This window comes from Epinephelus moara, chromosome 21 (genome assembly GCF_006386435.1).
Source record: "Epinephelus moara isolate mb chromosome 21, YSFRI_EMoa_1.0, whole genome shotgun sequence".
Taxonomy (NCBI): Eukaryota; Metazoa; Chordata; class Actinopteri; order Perciformes; family Serranidae; genus Epinephelus; species Epinephelus moara.
Window position 1 is genome coordinate 14,480,848 of NC_065526.1, and position 16,040 is coordinate 14,496,887.

At 41.1% G+C, this 16,040-nt stretch overlaps 1 protein-coding gene across 1 annotated transcript in view; it reads right to left on the reverse strand.

Annotated features, from left to right (window-relative positions):
- pik3r2 (phosphoinositide-3-kinase, regulatory subunit 2 (beta)) overlaps positions 1–16,040 on the reverse strand; it is a 46,754-nt gene that overhangs the window by 27,083 nt on the left and 3,631 nt on the right. The window contains exon 2 of the mRNA XM_050032653.1: positions 8,771–9,644. Coding sequence (XP_049888610.1) covers positions 8,771–9,089 — 319 coding nt within the window. The 5' untranslated portion in view covers positions 9,090–9,644. The remainder of the gene's footprint in view (positions 1–8,770; positions 9,645–16,040) is intronic.

Genomic DNA, 16,040 nt, shown 5'->3' on the forward strand with positions numbered 1-16,040 from the left:
TGCATTATTTCACCAGATGTCACTAACTTCCTAAAGTTTCACTGCCCTCCAAATGCACCACTCTGCGGCTAAATTGAAAGTATCAACAAATGAGTATAAAATCTGCCAAAACATTTTCAAACCATGTCGGTTACTCCAAGCATGTGTTTCTTATGTACAGTGGTGACAAGGCCAGTTGGTGTCTGGCTCTCGGCTGGTGTGTAACAGTGTGTATGCTGCTGGTCAGGTTTCACTGCTACACGTCCTCACTGCATCCCAACTATGCAGACAGGCAATGCATTATGACCGGCTCACCAGCCATTCCTCTGTCACAACATGCTTCAAAGCTACACGTGTACGAGTGAGCCTCTGCAGCCATGTCAAACACAAGTGATCTCTGCATGATGCTAGATCTGGTTTTACAGGCCTACAGGCACTGCTGAGAAAACATATTAATTGCATGAGATGAGCTATAAAACCTGTAATAACAGGCTGATTTAGACGTTTTATGCTTGCAGTCAAACAGAGCATTCACAGGAGGGCTGCACGATTGATTGAATATTAATCACGATCACAATTTTGGCTTCCCACAATGAAATGAACATGATAGACTGCAATAATGACGTTTAAAATGCATGCTCTGCTTCTTAGCACTGAGCTGCATATCAAATCAAGCCCTTCCTTAACAGCCAGCCAGTCTCCATGTTTGGGAAGCATCCGCTACATGTGCACCCTGCAACAGCAGTCTGTAAGAAACTGGCAAAACAGGCAAAATGAAAACCATCTGTTCATCAACCACCTACCATCCATTGTTTGGAAGTATTTCAAATGTAGGAGAAAACAACTGTGTCTACGCTGCAAAGCAACACAACTAACTTTAATCTACCTTAAAATAAAACACCACAACCTGCATTACGATGAATGCACGAAGGCCGAGAAGAATAACCTTGCTAACGTCACCTCACCAATCGCCTTTCTTGTCTAGCGTCAGGTCACACATCCATAACAGTGACGCTGCACAGTGTACCGTGACTTGTGTTAAGAAAATAAATACAGCGGTGGATTGGTTTCCATCCAGCTCTCTAAGTCTGACTGAAAGAAACAAACAATGCAATTGAATTCAATTCGACCAAAGATACTTGTCCAATAAACAGTTTTCATTTGGTTGCATTCTGTCTGTGAAGGTATATTTATTTTTAGTCAGCCTGTATTTTGGGTACAATTTCATTTATATTTTGCTTCTTGCAGATGCACTGAATTCAGGTGAAAAAGAACCTCATTTTAAATCTTATTTCAATGCAAAGATTTGTTAATTAGCAGGAATGTAGCACAACATGGAAGTCAAAGCATTGCTCTGTTTATTTAAATATTAAAAGTGCATTAAAATATTTCACAGAGTGATGTCGGTGTTGACCAAAATAATTGTGATTACTCTTAATCATACTAGCCTAACATACAGTACAATAGTATGTCATAAAGCGCAATTAAAAAGGGAGCACTTAACAGCTTTTGTATTAAAATGGTGTAGGGCTGCCCCCTAATAGCCGACCAAATGTTAGTTGACCAGAAAGGTCATTAGTTGGCAAGATTTCATTTGAAAGGACAGACACAGGAAGTGTCCACGCTCAGCAGTCAGACAGGAGTCAGGTTAATTTCCAGGGCTGGTACCTGCAGTTATTCCACAGGCTAGTTAATAACATGTCGGGCAGGAAATCCAAAGTGTGGGATCATTTTGAGAAGGTGAAGGACGAACCCAAGGTGATATGTAAACTCATCTTCATTGGTCGACTACAAACATGACGTCTCATCTGAAACATGGAAGTAGCTACATGCCCATTAGCCCACAGCGTCATTAACAGGCGGCTCGCTCAGTGTGTGACGTGCACTTGTAGATAAAATATAGGCCTATATTAATGAAGGTTCATTAGTACGGTTTTGTATTTCTCTGTAATGTAGCACAGTGTTAACAATGTTACTGATACTATTCTTTCTCACACCTTCAACTCAAACCATTGTGTTGCCCTGCCCAAAATATATCATTTATTCATTAAATTAATATCGTAAACATGCGGGTGACTAGTCGACTAATGGTCCTAAATGACGACTGATGGTCAACTAGGAAAATTCTTAGTCAGGGGCAGCTCTAAAATGTTAATAAGAGATGTAAATTTACACAAAAGTGCAAGTAAATTTGATCATTGTATGCAGAAAATGGCCACCAGTAACAGCAGGATCATGTTTTAATAGAGAACTTTGTCATCAGAGGGAAAAAAGTTGTTGTTAAGTTATGTGTTGTAACCTCCAGGGTTGAAAAATGAAGTTGAATGCTCAAGTGCCAAAACTGCAGTTCCTTGAATGACCACTTGAGGCTGGCTGAAGTCAATCCCCATACACACCCATATTAAATTGCCCAACACAACAGCAGAAATAAACATGTTTACAGCCTGGTACAAAAAACAGTTTGGTCTCGGTAGCTAGTTTCCCCTTTCATGACAACTGCGAGGGGGTGAATGACGTTTGGCACAATCACTGTCTACAATTAAACTTCACTCCTGCCTGCACTGAGCAACTAAACAAAATGTACTTCACTCTGTTTCTGATTTGCTAAAGCCATTAATCTTTTATTAAGTCCACTCCTCGCCTAAATGAGCTCTTATTTACTGCTCCTGCACTGAAGAAATGCTCCAGAGAATAAAATCTTCTATAGCTCTGCATAGTGTAACATGCTAAATTTACAAAACTCCAGGAGAATAATACAACAGTCAGAGGAGAAACCAAATACAGCTGGTTTGCAGTAGGATAGGGTGGCCTTGGCTTACACTGTGGCCCTCGCCTCCCTCCCTCTCCAGCCTCTCCATATCTTTCCCCATTCACTTTCTCTACTGTCTCAGCCCCTCCGCCCCCCTCCACGGGTTCTTTGAAAGTGTTTTCCTGGTAAGGCGCAGGGAGCGGGGAGTGAGTTGAGGCCTCTCCTTTCTGAGAACTGGCCCCGCTAACATGGTTTATAGCTGCCCAGAGACAGTATCAGACATGTATGTGAATCAGGGAGGGAGGCTGCAGAAAGGAGGGAGGACGAGGGAGAAGGGGGAGAGAAGGAGGGAGGGCGAAGGGAGGAGTTTGCAAACATGCCAAGCCATGGTTCACTTCAGCAGGCAGTTAAAGTGAGGCCAGGGAGAGGAGAGAGATAAAGGAGGGAAAGAGAAAAAAAAAACTCTTTGGGTTTGCAGAATTATTTCTGCTCCAAGTTGAGAAACGTTTTGCCTCAGAATCTGTGAACAAAACTGATTTTTCTACTCACAAGTTGTCTTGAAAAGTGCACTTACATCTATCACTCCAAGCTGTACAGACACCAAAGCTGGCTGAGTGTTAGTTTACCAGCCAAAACCCATTCTGACAAATTATTTTTCAAAGTAAAAACAGTATTCTGCATCAGTAGGACAGGCACACTTCTATTGCAGTCCATCTTGGACAAATATTCACACTAACACGACGTCATCATCTGACCCAGAATCCTCTTCTTACTGTGTAATTTTAGGAAGAAGAAAAGCCATTTGCATCTTTTGGCCAACAAGAAATCTGCGCTTTGCATTTTTGCCTGCTGAAAAACATTGGCACATTTACATGCACTAAAGTAGACGGGTTGTTGTCGACATTCTGCAGTAACCTGATTTCCTGAATGCAAATGAGAAACCTTGTTTTCTTAATCTGTGCGAGGGGATTAAGGAAAACCCAGTTTACTGCTAAAGAAACCTACTTTTTGGAAATCTGTACATATAAGTGGGTTTCCCATGAGAGTTTTGCATGCATGCGTTTGCCTGACAAAGACTTCAGACTGAGAAAGTATCGCTGTAGAAGCAATGTGTACTCAAAATAATTCAGTCCAAATGTCTGACTAAAACTGAAACTGAAATAAATAAGTGTGAAAAAGCAATTTTGCACACAGGAGAACAGAAAGAAACAGTGCCAGTCCTCGCAGTGCACTTAGTCAAAATACTCTGACTCTGACAAAAAACAATCATGAGTTAATCATTGATAAAAACATTTCAGCTTTCAAAAGCTGAAATTATGTTTCCAAGTATGATCGAGGTCTGAGCAGAAACCTGACAGCCAGGGAGCTGCATGTAAATACTACAGGGTTTTACAGTTACATTACTGCAGTGCATTTAAGGACTGATTTCCAAACTTAATTTTCCAGATTACTACAAAATGCTTTCTTTTGTGCACCTAAACTCAGGCTACATCCACGCATATACTCTTCTGTTTTAAAACACATAACTTTTGCTAAGATTACACCTATTATACATTATTACACTACTCCGATGTTTCCAAACGCCTAAAATGGAGACTTTGAAAACGCCTTTGACCTTGTTTGGTTTGAAACTCCAGGGCTAACTTTTAGTGTTGACGGGCAGCAACATTTGAAAACAATGATGCAGACACCCTATGCTCGCTTCCTGATTGGGTCTTTTCAGTCACGTGTCCTTTCTTCTCTCCTAAATTCTGCATTTTCTAATGCTGCTACTGCCTACATGTGCAGGAGGTGAGCTATTTGCAACAATTCCCATGTCCAGCGACGTTATCATCCCAAGACGGAATAGACAGTCTGCTTCTTGTTTGCACCAGTATGCACACGTACGTGAGTGGTCATGTGACATACGTTTTCAGGAGTATTAGTAGGGACGTGGGAGTTGAAGTCTTTCTCAAGCACTCTTAGAACAGTTACATTATCATGCATCTACTAGTTGCATCAAAGCATCTCAACTCAATGCCATCTTAAATTTGTTTTTGGCCATAAAAATACCTATGCTTTCAATCAATGTCTGAGCCCAACTTTAAAATCACATTTTGACGCCCCAATGCAAAGCTAGCATATCCTCGGCTAACTTAACTAAATGACACAGCACCACTGCTAGAAACAAAAACAGATGACTGGTTAAAGCTTCACTGCATCATCGGAGTGTTGTAAAAAGTTGAGGCCATCAGTCAGGCATCAGTCTGTAGCTCCATGTCACCAGCTTCAACTGAAACTGACTAGCAGCCTGTTGTTGTGTTGCTCGTTGTGTGAACACGCCGTAAGTGCTGCAAAGAGCAGGACTGAGTTTTCCCTTGCACTTTGAACTTTCTTGTCAAAGCAAACCAGCTGCTACGAAAGTTTTGTGTTCTGAAACTGTAGTTTAGATAAATGAATTAATACCAAATTGCTTTTTCCTCTGAAAATTCAGCTGCATGTTAAAGGATGGACTTTGGGTTTAAACCTTCCTCACCACCAGGCCTTGGTGCTGCTCCTCAATACCAAACCTTACAATCCCTGCGAATAGTAAATGGGCCACACTAACAATAGCTCTATTCACACGACGTCCAGGGCCTCGGTTCCTTCGGGGAAATGAAGATGATATTTGTAAAATTTGGGCTTGACCATTTCTAATCTACAATGCACTTCTGGTGCTAAGCCAAGGTATCCTTTCTCCAGCCACTGCCCTGCCACTCACCCCCCTCTCAACCCCCTTCTTCAGCCCCTGTCTCTCCAGATCACAGACACAAACACCTGCTGCCCAACTGGTTTGTTTCACCGTCTATCAAACCACGAGGATACTGTTGTCCTCCTCACCTGCCTCGACTGGAAATGTTACAGCCTGGGCTTATTCACTGATACACACTCAGTTTTTATTATATTATTGGCATGGAGAACTCTCATGTGATAAGAAAACTGGAGCCCTTTGTGCTGCAGCTATGATATTCTCCAGTTTTTTTTTGGATTTTTCAGGAAAAAAAATACAGAGAAATGAATTCAAACTAATGAATTTGAATGAGGCCCAGTGTACTGTGTTGTACACGATGAATAGCCAATTGGCTCGACCAGAGGTAATTCAGAGTTCACAGCCTACGTGCTCAGAGTGGTACTTAGTCCATCTGTCATAAAAAAAAAAGCACACAGAGAATACGGCTTTCAACAGAGGAGGAATGTACGATTTTATATGCAGAATGATATAAAAACTTTTATTAATCTTTTGGCCCTTTGCACCTTTTCCTCTGGCATCCCGTACAGGGAAGCAATAAATTAACCAGCTGCAGCCAAAAGCAAGGGAGTGCTAATGAGGAGAAAATGATGGAAATCTTGGGAGTGTGGAGGAACTTTGGTAACAAATCAAAGTTTTTACTTGAAGTAGAGCTTGCTAAGGTCGACCGATCCGAGCCAAGTGTATGTTTGAGTTGGACGCTGCCGCAGCTGAAAGCAGGCTCTTACCATTATGAATAAATATCAGACGTGCCTATTTTGCAAAGTCACAGGAGTGAAGAGAGGTATGAAAGAACAGCACTTATCTCAGAGTAAAAAATGTGACATTGTATTCCCTGGAATAACTCTCAATTTGCACAAAATACAAACACACATTAAAACATTTCTTTCTACGTAAACACATTTAACATTTGACTGCCAATATCTCTAACTTGTCCGCAGTTAAAAACAGCACTTGCAGCCCCGCCTGCCTGTGCGATCTTTTACCCATGGTTGAGTAGAGGGTCAATAACAAGCCACAGCAAAGGAGAGCCAAGCATTTTTGTGCAGATAAGCCCAGATGCAGTTTGGATGCCAGAGACACATGTTAATGTTGAATGTAAAGGGGGCCACACAGACGGACACAATCGATGCCAGACCTGTACAGGAGAGTCCAGTAAGTAGACGGATTAGCCCTTTATTATTCAGCAGTGAGTTTGGCTAGCTGTGCTTCCAAAGAGGTAAGGCTTATGACGTGTTTTAAGTATAGATTAATGGGTCAACTCGAGGTCACTGCCAAATGTGAGAGCCCTATCAAAACTCCCGGGGTGGATGATCAGCGACACACCAACTGCACCGACTGACGGCCAATAGCTGCTTTTAAATCTGTGTTGATGATCTGGTCCCTCAAAACTGTGTCACAAAATGTATACATTTTGATAAAAAAAAAATTAGGGAACACGAATCATATTACTTGAATCAAATTTGGCTTTTCAATTTGAATATTCGACTATTCGTTCCTTTTTGTTTACATATAAAGGTTGAGGGTTTGAATGGGGTGACAGCAACATTCACGTAATAGTTAGCCTTCCAAGCTAATGCGTGCTAACAGATTGGAAATGTGCAGCAACATTTTTTTTGCTGACTCTTGATATCAAACAAAAGCCAGAGACTGTTTTGTATTGAGTTGCCGTGAGGTGCAAATTCACCACTTCTAAGAAGCAGGCAGGAGATAACATTATTTCGGAGCCTGACCTCTCCTCCTGCGGGCAGCTGCCTCCGCGTACGCAGCTGCCTGTACTGGACAGTAGCGTGACACTGAGGAATGCTCATCCTGTAGCTAAATTTGGGTAAACAAGCCCAAAAATACATAGCACACTGACTGACAAAATAAATAAATAATTAATAATAATATAAAGACGACTGCTCGATGCGAAGGATCTAAGGCATCTGAGGGATCTCCGACTGATGATTTGAATCTTTCAGGGGGACACCACTGTAATACAAATCACACCTCCTCCCATGATAAAAGACAGCTCCATAAAAATTCATATAAGCACAAAAAGTTGTAAGAATTACCGTAGGTTAGCGTTCTAATCTAGTAATACACATTGATTCTAAATATTTGAAGTAGTTTCGACACTCATTTCCTGCAGTATCGATACAGCAGTACTGGCTGTTTACTACAGTCAGTCGTTTTGCTGTTGTCTGCCATTAACCAGAGAAGTCATCGTTGTCATGTTACAGTCTTGTTACATTTATCTGTGAATAACAATTTTAACTTGTAGTCCACCATGTTATCAAATAATGATATATTTCAAGGTATTGTTTCAAAGATAGAAATCACAGTATCTTGACATTCCTACCGAGGGTTAACTGTTGCCTCACTCCTTCTTAATTTGATTTTTTCTGCATATCAGGGACTCACTAATAAAATCAAATCAAACATGTTGGTATGTTATATTATACGTACAAGTTTTCATTAATGATTTTAAAAAGAGGAGACAACATTTTAAAGAAAAATAAACATAGACCCTACATACAGAAAAAAGGTTTCACTCATAAACTCACAATAGATGCTCTGCAAATGTGTCTGCAGGTTTCAGACACTTAAATGTAATGCTTTTTAAGACCTTTTCAAGTTTATTTTTAACCAAATGTAAGACTGATTGTTGGAAAAATCCTCTTCTCGTTCAAGTATTACAGGTTAGGTTTACAGGTAAATAAAGAGTACATGCAGAGGTAGGTTTTATGTAGGAATATGGTTACTATGGATTAATCTACATTTTGCCAACAGGTTAATCAGATTTGTAACAACAGAAATGTGGGCTTTCAAACAGAAGAGCTTCAGTAAGATTGACAAGAAAAAATTAAAAGATGGATACGTGAAATAAGATAAAACGCTTGTTGCAATTTAAACTTCAAGTTCAACTTTAAGGCTATCTAATTATTTTATGGCCTAATATTAAAAAAAAATTGAATATGAGGCATTTTAATACGTTGGAAGGACCTGCAGACACCCTGAATAAAACTCGTCGCACAATAACAACAAAAGGGTCTGTTAATTTACGTACTGAGGAATCACCTAACTTCTGTGCTGGTCTCTCAAACTACTTTCACTCCAACTGTATGTATGATATTGCAACGCTATATTTTAAGGTCAAAATTTGAAATGTTGTCGTGCTAACGAGTGCATTGTTATTCTGTTCATTATATTACAGACAGGACAGTTATCGTGCAGCGACACTGCTGAGAAAAACACGTGACAGAGTATAAAATATAGATAAAGACTCTTACCTTGAGACAACTCTGATCTTGGAGCAGCAGGGAGAGGTCGCTGGGACCTGGGTTGACTCGATGGGAGCGCCATCTTCACGGGGCCCACATACTCAACATACGTCCCTGGGAAATCGCCTCTTTGTTTGGTGCGCTCGTTGTACCCGAGGAGCCAGCCGAGGTGCTCGGGCTGCTCCACACAGCCCTCCGAGTAGTTCTCCATGGACAGCAGAGAGGCCTTGCTGACTGTCAGAAGGTCCCCTGGCTGCAGATCCAGGTCTTCTTCCTGGTCCTTGGTAAATGCGTAGAGGGCAAGGTACTGAAAACCTTCTGTCGCCATTTTGTTAGGGAGGCAAAAAACAAAATGGCCACCGAAAAGGGGATTAGATGGTGCAGCCTGAGTCACACTGCAACAACAGGGTTTGGCTACAGAGAAATCCTCCTCAGCAACCAAAAGTCACTAAACTCTGGTGTTGGTGGTTTAGAGGGTCGGGGGATGAGGGGAGGAGGGGGAGTCACCCAAAGCTTAGAAGCATTTTTAAAAATCGATAAGGTAGCGTTCTGCTGCTGCTATGTCTGCGGAGGCAGCGGTTTCAGACCTGACCGGTGTTGGTGGACTGGTGTACTTTCCTCAGTTTGATACCCCGGTTGAGCCAGATGATGGAGCAGAGGGAGAGCATTGGCAACATGCTCTTTAAGCAGCGAATAACCTGCTGGCTGGGTGCAACTGGAGCAGCCTGGTAAAAGATTTTGCCAGTCGAGGGCCCTGCAACATTGGCTCTCCGCGGTCAAATGAAGTGGTCTGATTGGAGGACGAGTGGCAGAGTGGGAAGGTCTTTAATCCTCTTCGGTTCTCTCAGGCTCCCACATGTTCTGGACAGGGATTATGACCGACCTGCATGACATAAAAACCCAAAAAAATGAAGAAAAGGGAAAAGAGGACAACACGATTATAAGTAAGTCTCAAAAAAATAAAAAAACAAAACCTGCAATTATGAAAAATACAAATAAACTCCCTATAAATGTCGTTCCTATTCGATGAACATCCATAAGTAAGGCGGCACATATCTATGTGAAACGATGCTTAAAGCGGCGCACGAAAATGGCGAACTGCGGCAGCTCTGTACACTTGTGTAGTCTTCGGTTAGGACAGAGAGATCGGATGATGCTGCTGCGTCATGACCAACAGCAGACTGGGTCCCTGGACAGGAGCCTCCATTCCCTCCACTCTACATTCACACACTCACAGCCTGAACTGACGCATCACAGTTTCCACAGGAACAAGAAGTTTCACTGTGAAATAAACATCCCTGCAACTTACACAACAACATGTGCGATTGGCAGCATCCAAGAGAAAGTCATGCAAAATGGCGAAGGAAACGTTTTCGCAGAACGAGCATGCAAAGGAAACTAAGACCTGCACCACGGCTGTAGGGCAACCAGAATTTTTTCTAACATGCAGAACCCTTTGCAACAGCTCCCTCTCCGTAGGAGAGAAAAAAGGCAGCTCTGTGTTGCCTCACAAATATTTTCGGCTTCATTCTGTCAAAATAACTAAATCATACTGTACCAAGTCTATTCAAGACGAGAATACCGAATGAACTGGCAAGTGAGCAACCAAACCCGGCACAATACCACTAAAAAGCGAATGTTTCTACACATAACATCACACTCCTTCTAATTAATTGTATCACAGTATCTATATACAGCATAAAGGTCATTAATAGACTGGTTACGAATATTCTCTGATAAAAATGATGGCAAGGCCCAATCAAATGCCAAGCACAAGTGCGCAATTATTATCGTGTAACAGCAACATAACAGTTTCCTAAAACTGGATTTTATCAGTATAAAAGCTTCTAATAAATCAAATTAATCAAACCTATCAAACACTCGATTTGAAAAATCCTAATTTACGAGGTTGGAAACACTGGATTACAAAATCCACAGCAAAATATAATGTGTCTTTTTGGCCATTTAAGATGTGAGCGGGTCAATAAAATAAAAACGCTACAAAGTTCAAATTCAAAATGGCAACTATGCTGAGAGATGAGACAGGGAGCGAGGAAGAGGGAGAGATTAGGGTTTTCCAGATTAAGTACGACATCTGTGGTCTGTGGACCAACCAAGGACAACGGTCCTGTTAACCTCTCTGGACGGGATGAAAGGATGTCAGTGAGGAGATGGAGCAGGTGGAAGACACAGGAAGGTGGATGGAAGTTCTGGTCTGGTATGTCAGGGGTAAGGAGCTATTCGGGGCAATTTCCCAAAACATCCAAATCCGAATAACCATAGGCCTGGTTTGCGAGGCCCGATGTTGTGCAAGCATTTCATTAACGTTGCTAAATGGACAATGTTTTGAGTGATGCATTGCAGACGCTTAAATAAAATCAGGTGAGCGCATAAAAAAATAAACCTAAACGTGCATCTTTGAATGCCAAAGTGCATGCTTTCGAACCTTAGTCTAGATTATCCTCTCTCCCCCCACCACGACATTCGAAAAGCGAACGTACATTCCCTGCAAACCTTCGTGAGTAAGAATATCATCTTTAAAAAAAAAAGGTTTAAGAGTTATAGTGACAACAGGATGCAGCAGAGTGCAACACTCACCCCACTTTTGGTTCAGAGAGAAGCCGGACAGGCTCAGCCAGACTCTCGGTCCAACATCCTTCGAGCCGAGAAGCAAGAGGTGCCAGGCTAGACACGTGGCACTGGCATACCCAACCACAGCCCGCAATCCTCACACCACCATAACCCCCCCCCCAACCCTAAACCCCCCTCCCTCCTCTCTCCACCNAAAGTCCAGTCGTTTTCCCAGTTGCCATGTTTTATTTGTTTACAGTCAGAGCGCTGCTGCAGAAAAGAGGCAAAAACAAGATGAAGGCGAAGAAAAAGAAAAAGCAGTGCGCAGGGAGCGCTCTTATTCTGTAATCCTTTTTTATTATTAAGTTCCAGAGCAGAAAAAGTCGTGCGAGGTGAGAGAAGTGTCATCTCTGTTACAGTCCTGGTCTGATAGTGTTGTAGTAGCTCACAGTTCGGGGCAGCAGCAGCAGCTGGTGAGCTCAGCGTCACAGGATCCATCCTTTTTTAAAGAGTTTTTATTCAGCCAGAGCAGAGAGCGACAGAAAGCAGAGGAAAAAAGCAGAGTGAGACTGAGAGACGGAGCACTTTGCTATCAGCCGAGTCCAAACGGCTGAGGGAGACCACAGGAAAATAATTAATGAATAGGCAGCAAGTAACTCACTGTTGCTAGAGAGAGGGAAAGCTAATCCTGCGCTCTGATTGGCTGCAGCTCTGGCCATGTGCTCCCCAGTCACCAGAGAAGCCGGGCAAATCAAGGAAACGTTCTAATATTAGAAAATGTATCTAGGCAGTGATCAAACATCTGACCCAAACAATTCCACCTTTCCCCACACACTTGACTTTTTTTCACCTTTGCAACCCCGATGGCTGCTCGTCATCTTTGAGGACGTGATGATTTAAAATCGAACAAACCGACACTGGATAATGATGAAAAACATAACATGGAAAAACTGGAGGCTGCGTGTGATTGGAGAGAATTCCATGAGTCATGTTGGAGTTGTGCAATGGGATGAAAGGAGAGGATTTTTGTTTTTCTGAGTTAACAGGGAGATAAGTGTGATGATAAGGTGCAAAGAAGAAAGAAAAATACAGTCTGGCCTTTATAAAACAGGAACTATGACAACATTCACTCCAAAGTGCTGCTATACACGTTAAAAAATATAATATCTGGTAAATAAATGACAACTGTGCATTATAACACAGCTCTTTTTTCTATATATACATAATAATACTTCCAGTCACAGTCATTATTCCTCTGATTTCACATGTGTCATTTATTCACAGACATTTTGTTTAACTGGGAGAAAGAAGCAAGACCTAGACTGAACTCAAAATGGCATCTAGATTTTCCTCTGCTGTCTGCAGACATCAAATGACTCTTGATGTGTGTAGTCAGCCAGTGCAGCTCTGACCTGTTCATTATACACCAGTATGCATAATATAAAATGGCAAATAAGCTATTCAGAGCATAACTAACACAGTCGAGGGAGACGAGAGCTGCTGACAGCAAACCGTGTATGTTTATGTGTTTGATCATTTGTGTTTTGGTGTTAGTGCACTTGCTGCATTTTGATAGATATGATTTATACGAAAAATATTATCTTTTACTGTTGGTTTTTTAATATCCAAATAAAAATGATGAGGTAGGTAGTTATTGAAGCCGCAATGATTAATCAATTAGTTGTCATCCATTTAATTAATTAAGATTTTAATCAATTTTTAAGGAAAAAAAGGTAAAAATTATTTGATAACGGCTTCTTAAATGGGAATACTTTCTAGTTTCTTTACTCCTCTATGACAGCAAACTGAATATCTTTGGGGTTTTGGACGAAACAAGACATTTGAGGACGTCATCTTGGGATTTGGGAAACACTGATCAACATTTTTCACCATTTTCTGACATTTTATAGATCAAACAACTCATTGATTACTTGGTAAAATGACCAAGTCAGACATAATCATTAGTTGCAGGCCTTTTTTCATTTATACATAAGAAGACATGCACTAATCAAAAGCTAAAAACAATTAGTTGATCAATTTGTTGATTGGCAGAAAATTTAATCATTTATTATATAAAATAGATAAATTGTAAAAGTTGATTTTCAAGCAATAATGTCAAACATTTGATGGTTCCAGCTTAAACATGAGTAGCTATATCCTGCTTTTCTCAGTGTTATGTCATTGCAAAGTAAATATCCTTGGGTTGTGGACAGTTGGTTGGACAAATCATTGTTCTCTACTTTCCAGCGTTGCATGCATCAAACGATTTCAGACATGAACTGATAGATAACTCGGTTTTGAACATAATTCGTTATGCCCTTCACTTTTGCTATGATAGACTTATTACTACATGTTACATTGGGTGATCTGGACAAAATCCTCTGTCACACCATACGTAATTGTATAATGCCATGATTATATGACAGTCTATCATGTTAAAGTGACTTCAATAGAAGCAGTCAGGACGGCTTTTAGCTGATCCAGCAAAGTAAATATCTTGCAGATCAGAGTAGTTCTTTACACTGATGCAATATCATCAAATAATTCAATCCAGTGTCACAGTAACTAAAAGAAAACTAAAATAAATGTAAAAAACTAGAGATAAGTTCCCAAGTATTGGAAAATCTCTGACGTGACTCTATACATTGTCATGTCGACCAACTCCACTACACGTTATTATTTATTATTACAGCCCGACTGATTTTTGAGGTGGATACTGATCCCTATATATAATATTTTTAACATAAACACGTGCCATGAACAACAATCTTGAAAAGGACCCCTAAGATTTTTGTGTGTGTGTGTGCGCAAATTCTTTAACTCAATTGCCAAAATAAATGTTGGCATAAAACGTTGTGCAAACCATGGATACATTAATTAGTACATTACTATGTGGCGCATAAAATAAAAATAAAATAAAAACATTTATTGGAACATAAAACTAGCCATTTTTCTGCAAAAATCTGGCGTTTCTTGGAGAGTTTTCTTCGCAATTTACTGTTTCTTACTCCCCAAGTTGGATTTCACTGCCCTGATTCCCATTGTGCCAAGTTTGGCAAACGTTTTGCATGAAGTACACCATGCCTCGTATGCATTGCCTTGTACCGGTTTCAGTCATGCCACAAAAATCTCAGGTATGGAACCAGTTTTGGTTGCACTTCCCCATGTCATCCGAGGTACAGAGACAGCTAGCTAGGAGACAGTGAATAATCTGCGCTAGGCGTCCCAGCCCCCCAAAAAACATGTGTGTCGTTGGTTGAAATTTAACGTTTCTTTACGTTTCAACAACGCTGTGGTTGACGTGTAGTTAGGTTTAGGCAAAAAACACTTGATTATGGTTGGGAAAAGATAATGTTTTGGCTAAAACATCGAGCTTTGGTGGCACAGCTTCCCGCTGCAAACACATCAACGTCTTGGTAAAAATAACTACATTTAGTGGCACTAGCCTAGTTTGAAAAATAGCTATATGTTGCATGTGTGGGGGCTAAAAAGCAGCTGAAAACAAAGCAACGACTCGCTAAAAAACCACAGCTCTTGTGGTTTGTTGGTCGCAGACAGTGGTCTGCAGCTTGGGCAGCCGTCTCGCCTAGATGTCGCACCATCCTCCGATGATATGATTCATATGTAATGGATCTGTGGTTTGCAGAAATGTACAATGCCAACAATTTCTTCTGGAGACTGGGCTGAACTTGATCGATTGGACAAACTAAATAGCTACACGGTTTCTTTCCTCAACTTTGGCATTTCTGTTCCCACGTATACCAACAACAATAAATCTGGAACAAGCTAATATCAGCCCATATATCAGCTTCGCCAATTTATGGGTCTAAAAATTAAATTACATACCTGAGACGTCTCTCACTGTATTTATGTAATTAATTTCTCCTGTCGATCTATCATCCAGCCATCGGCTACCAATGCTGCTCAACAAGTTTCTCTGAAGACCTGAGGGTGTTGTATATCACCTTTTCACTTCTCAACGTACCGCATCGATCATCATCATCAGTCCTGACTTTTTAAATTTCAGTCACGTCCACAGTATGTAGGTCAGTGTAAAAGTAGGTGAACCCCTAATTTTTTTTAACCTTTTCTTTTAAACGTTTGAAGAGAAGCATGCCTTGGCAAATCCAGTCCAAGAATCAGCAGCAGTTCACTGAATGGTTGTGATTATTTCTCAGAAAAGAGCTGATGGGCTGAGAATGTAGGATAAAAGGATAAAATTTACTGTCTCAGAGACACAGTTTTCACGCATCATAAAAAAGAAAGGCTGCTCTGTTGTCCTCAAGTGACTTTCACCCATACACATATGTGCATTGAGCAAAATTCAGATACTCATGTGGACACACGGTTATTGCTTTAAAGTTTGCGTATGCGTTGGCCCTTCACAGCCCTGCTGGTGAGGAACTGACTACAGAGCCACCACGCATGCAGCCTGGCCTCGGGCCATCTGTCCACATGGAACTGAAAAATCTACTGCGCCACAGGCTGCGAGGACAGGCCAACAACACAGGAGCTTGTGAGGACTCATTTTTCAGTCTAAAATGGGGGCTTAGGCGTTTTATGATTTGAGTTATGTTCACCTGAATTCTATCTGTCCTTAATGAAGCTGAAAAGCTCACGTCGCTAAGTAGAAACATCTGCTGCGAAGATTATGTAGCACTGAGACGGCACTGTTCTGAAAAGTCAACTGTACCACAAGGCTCTACAG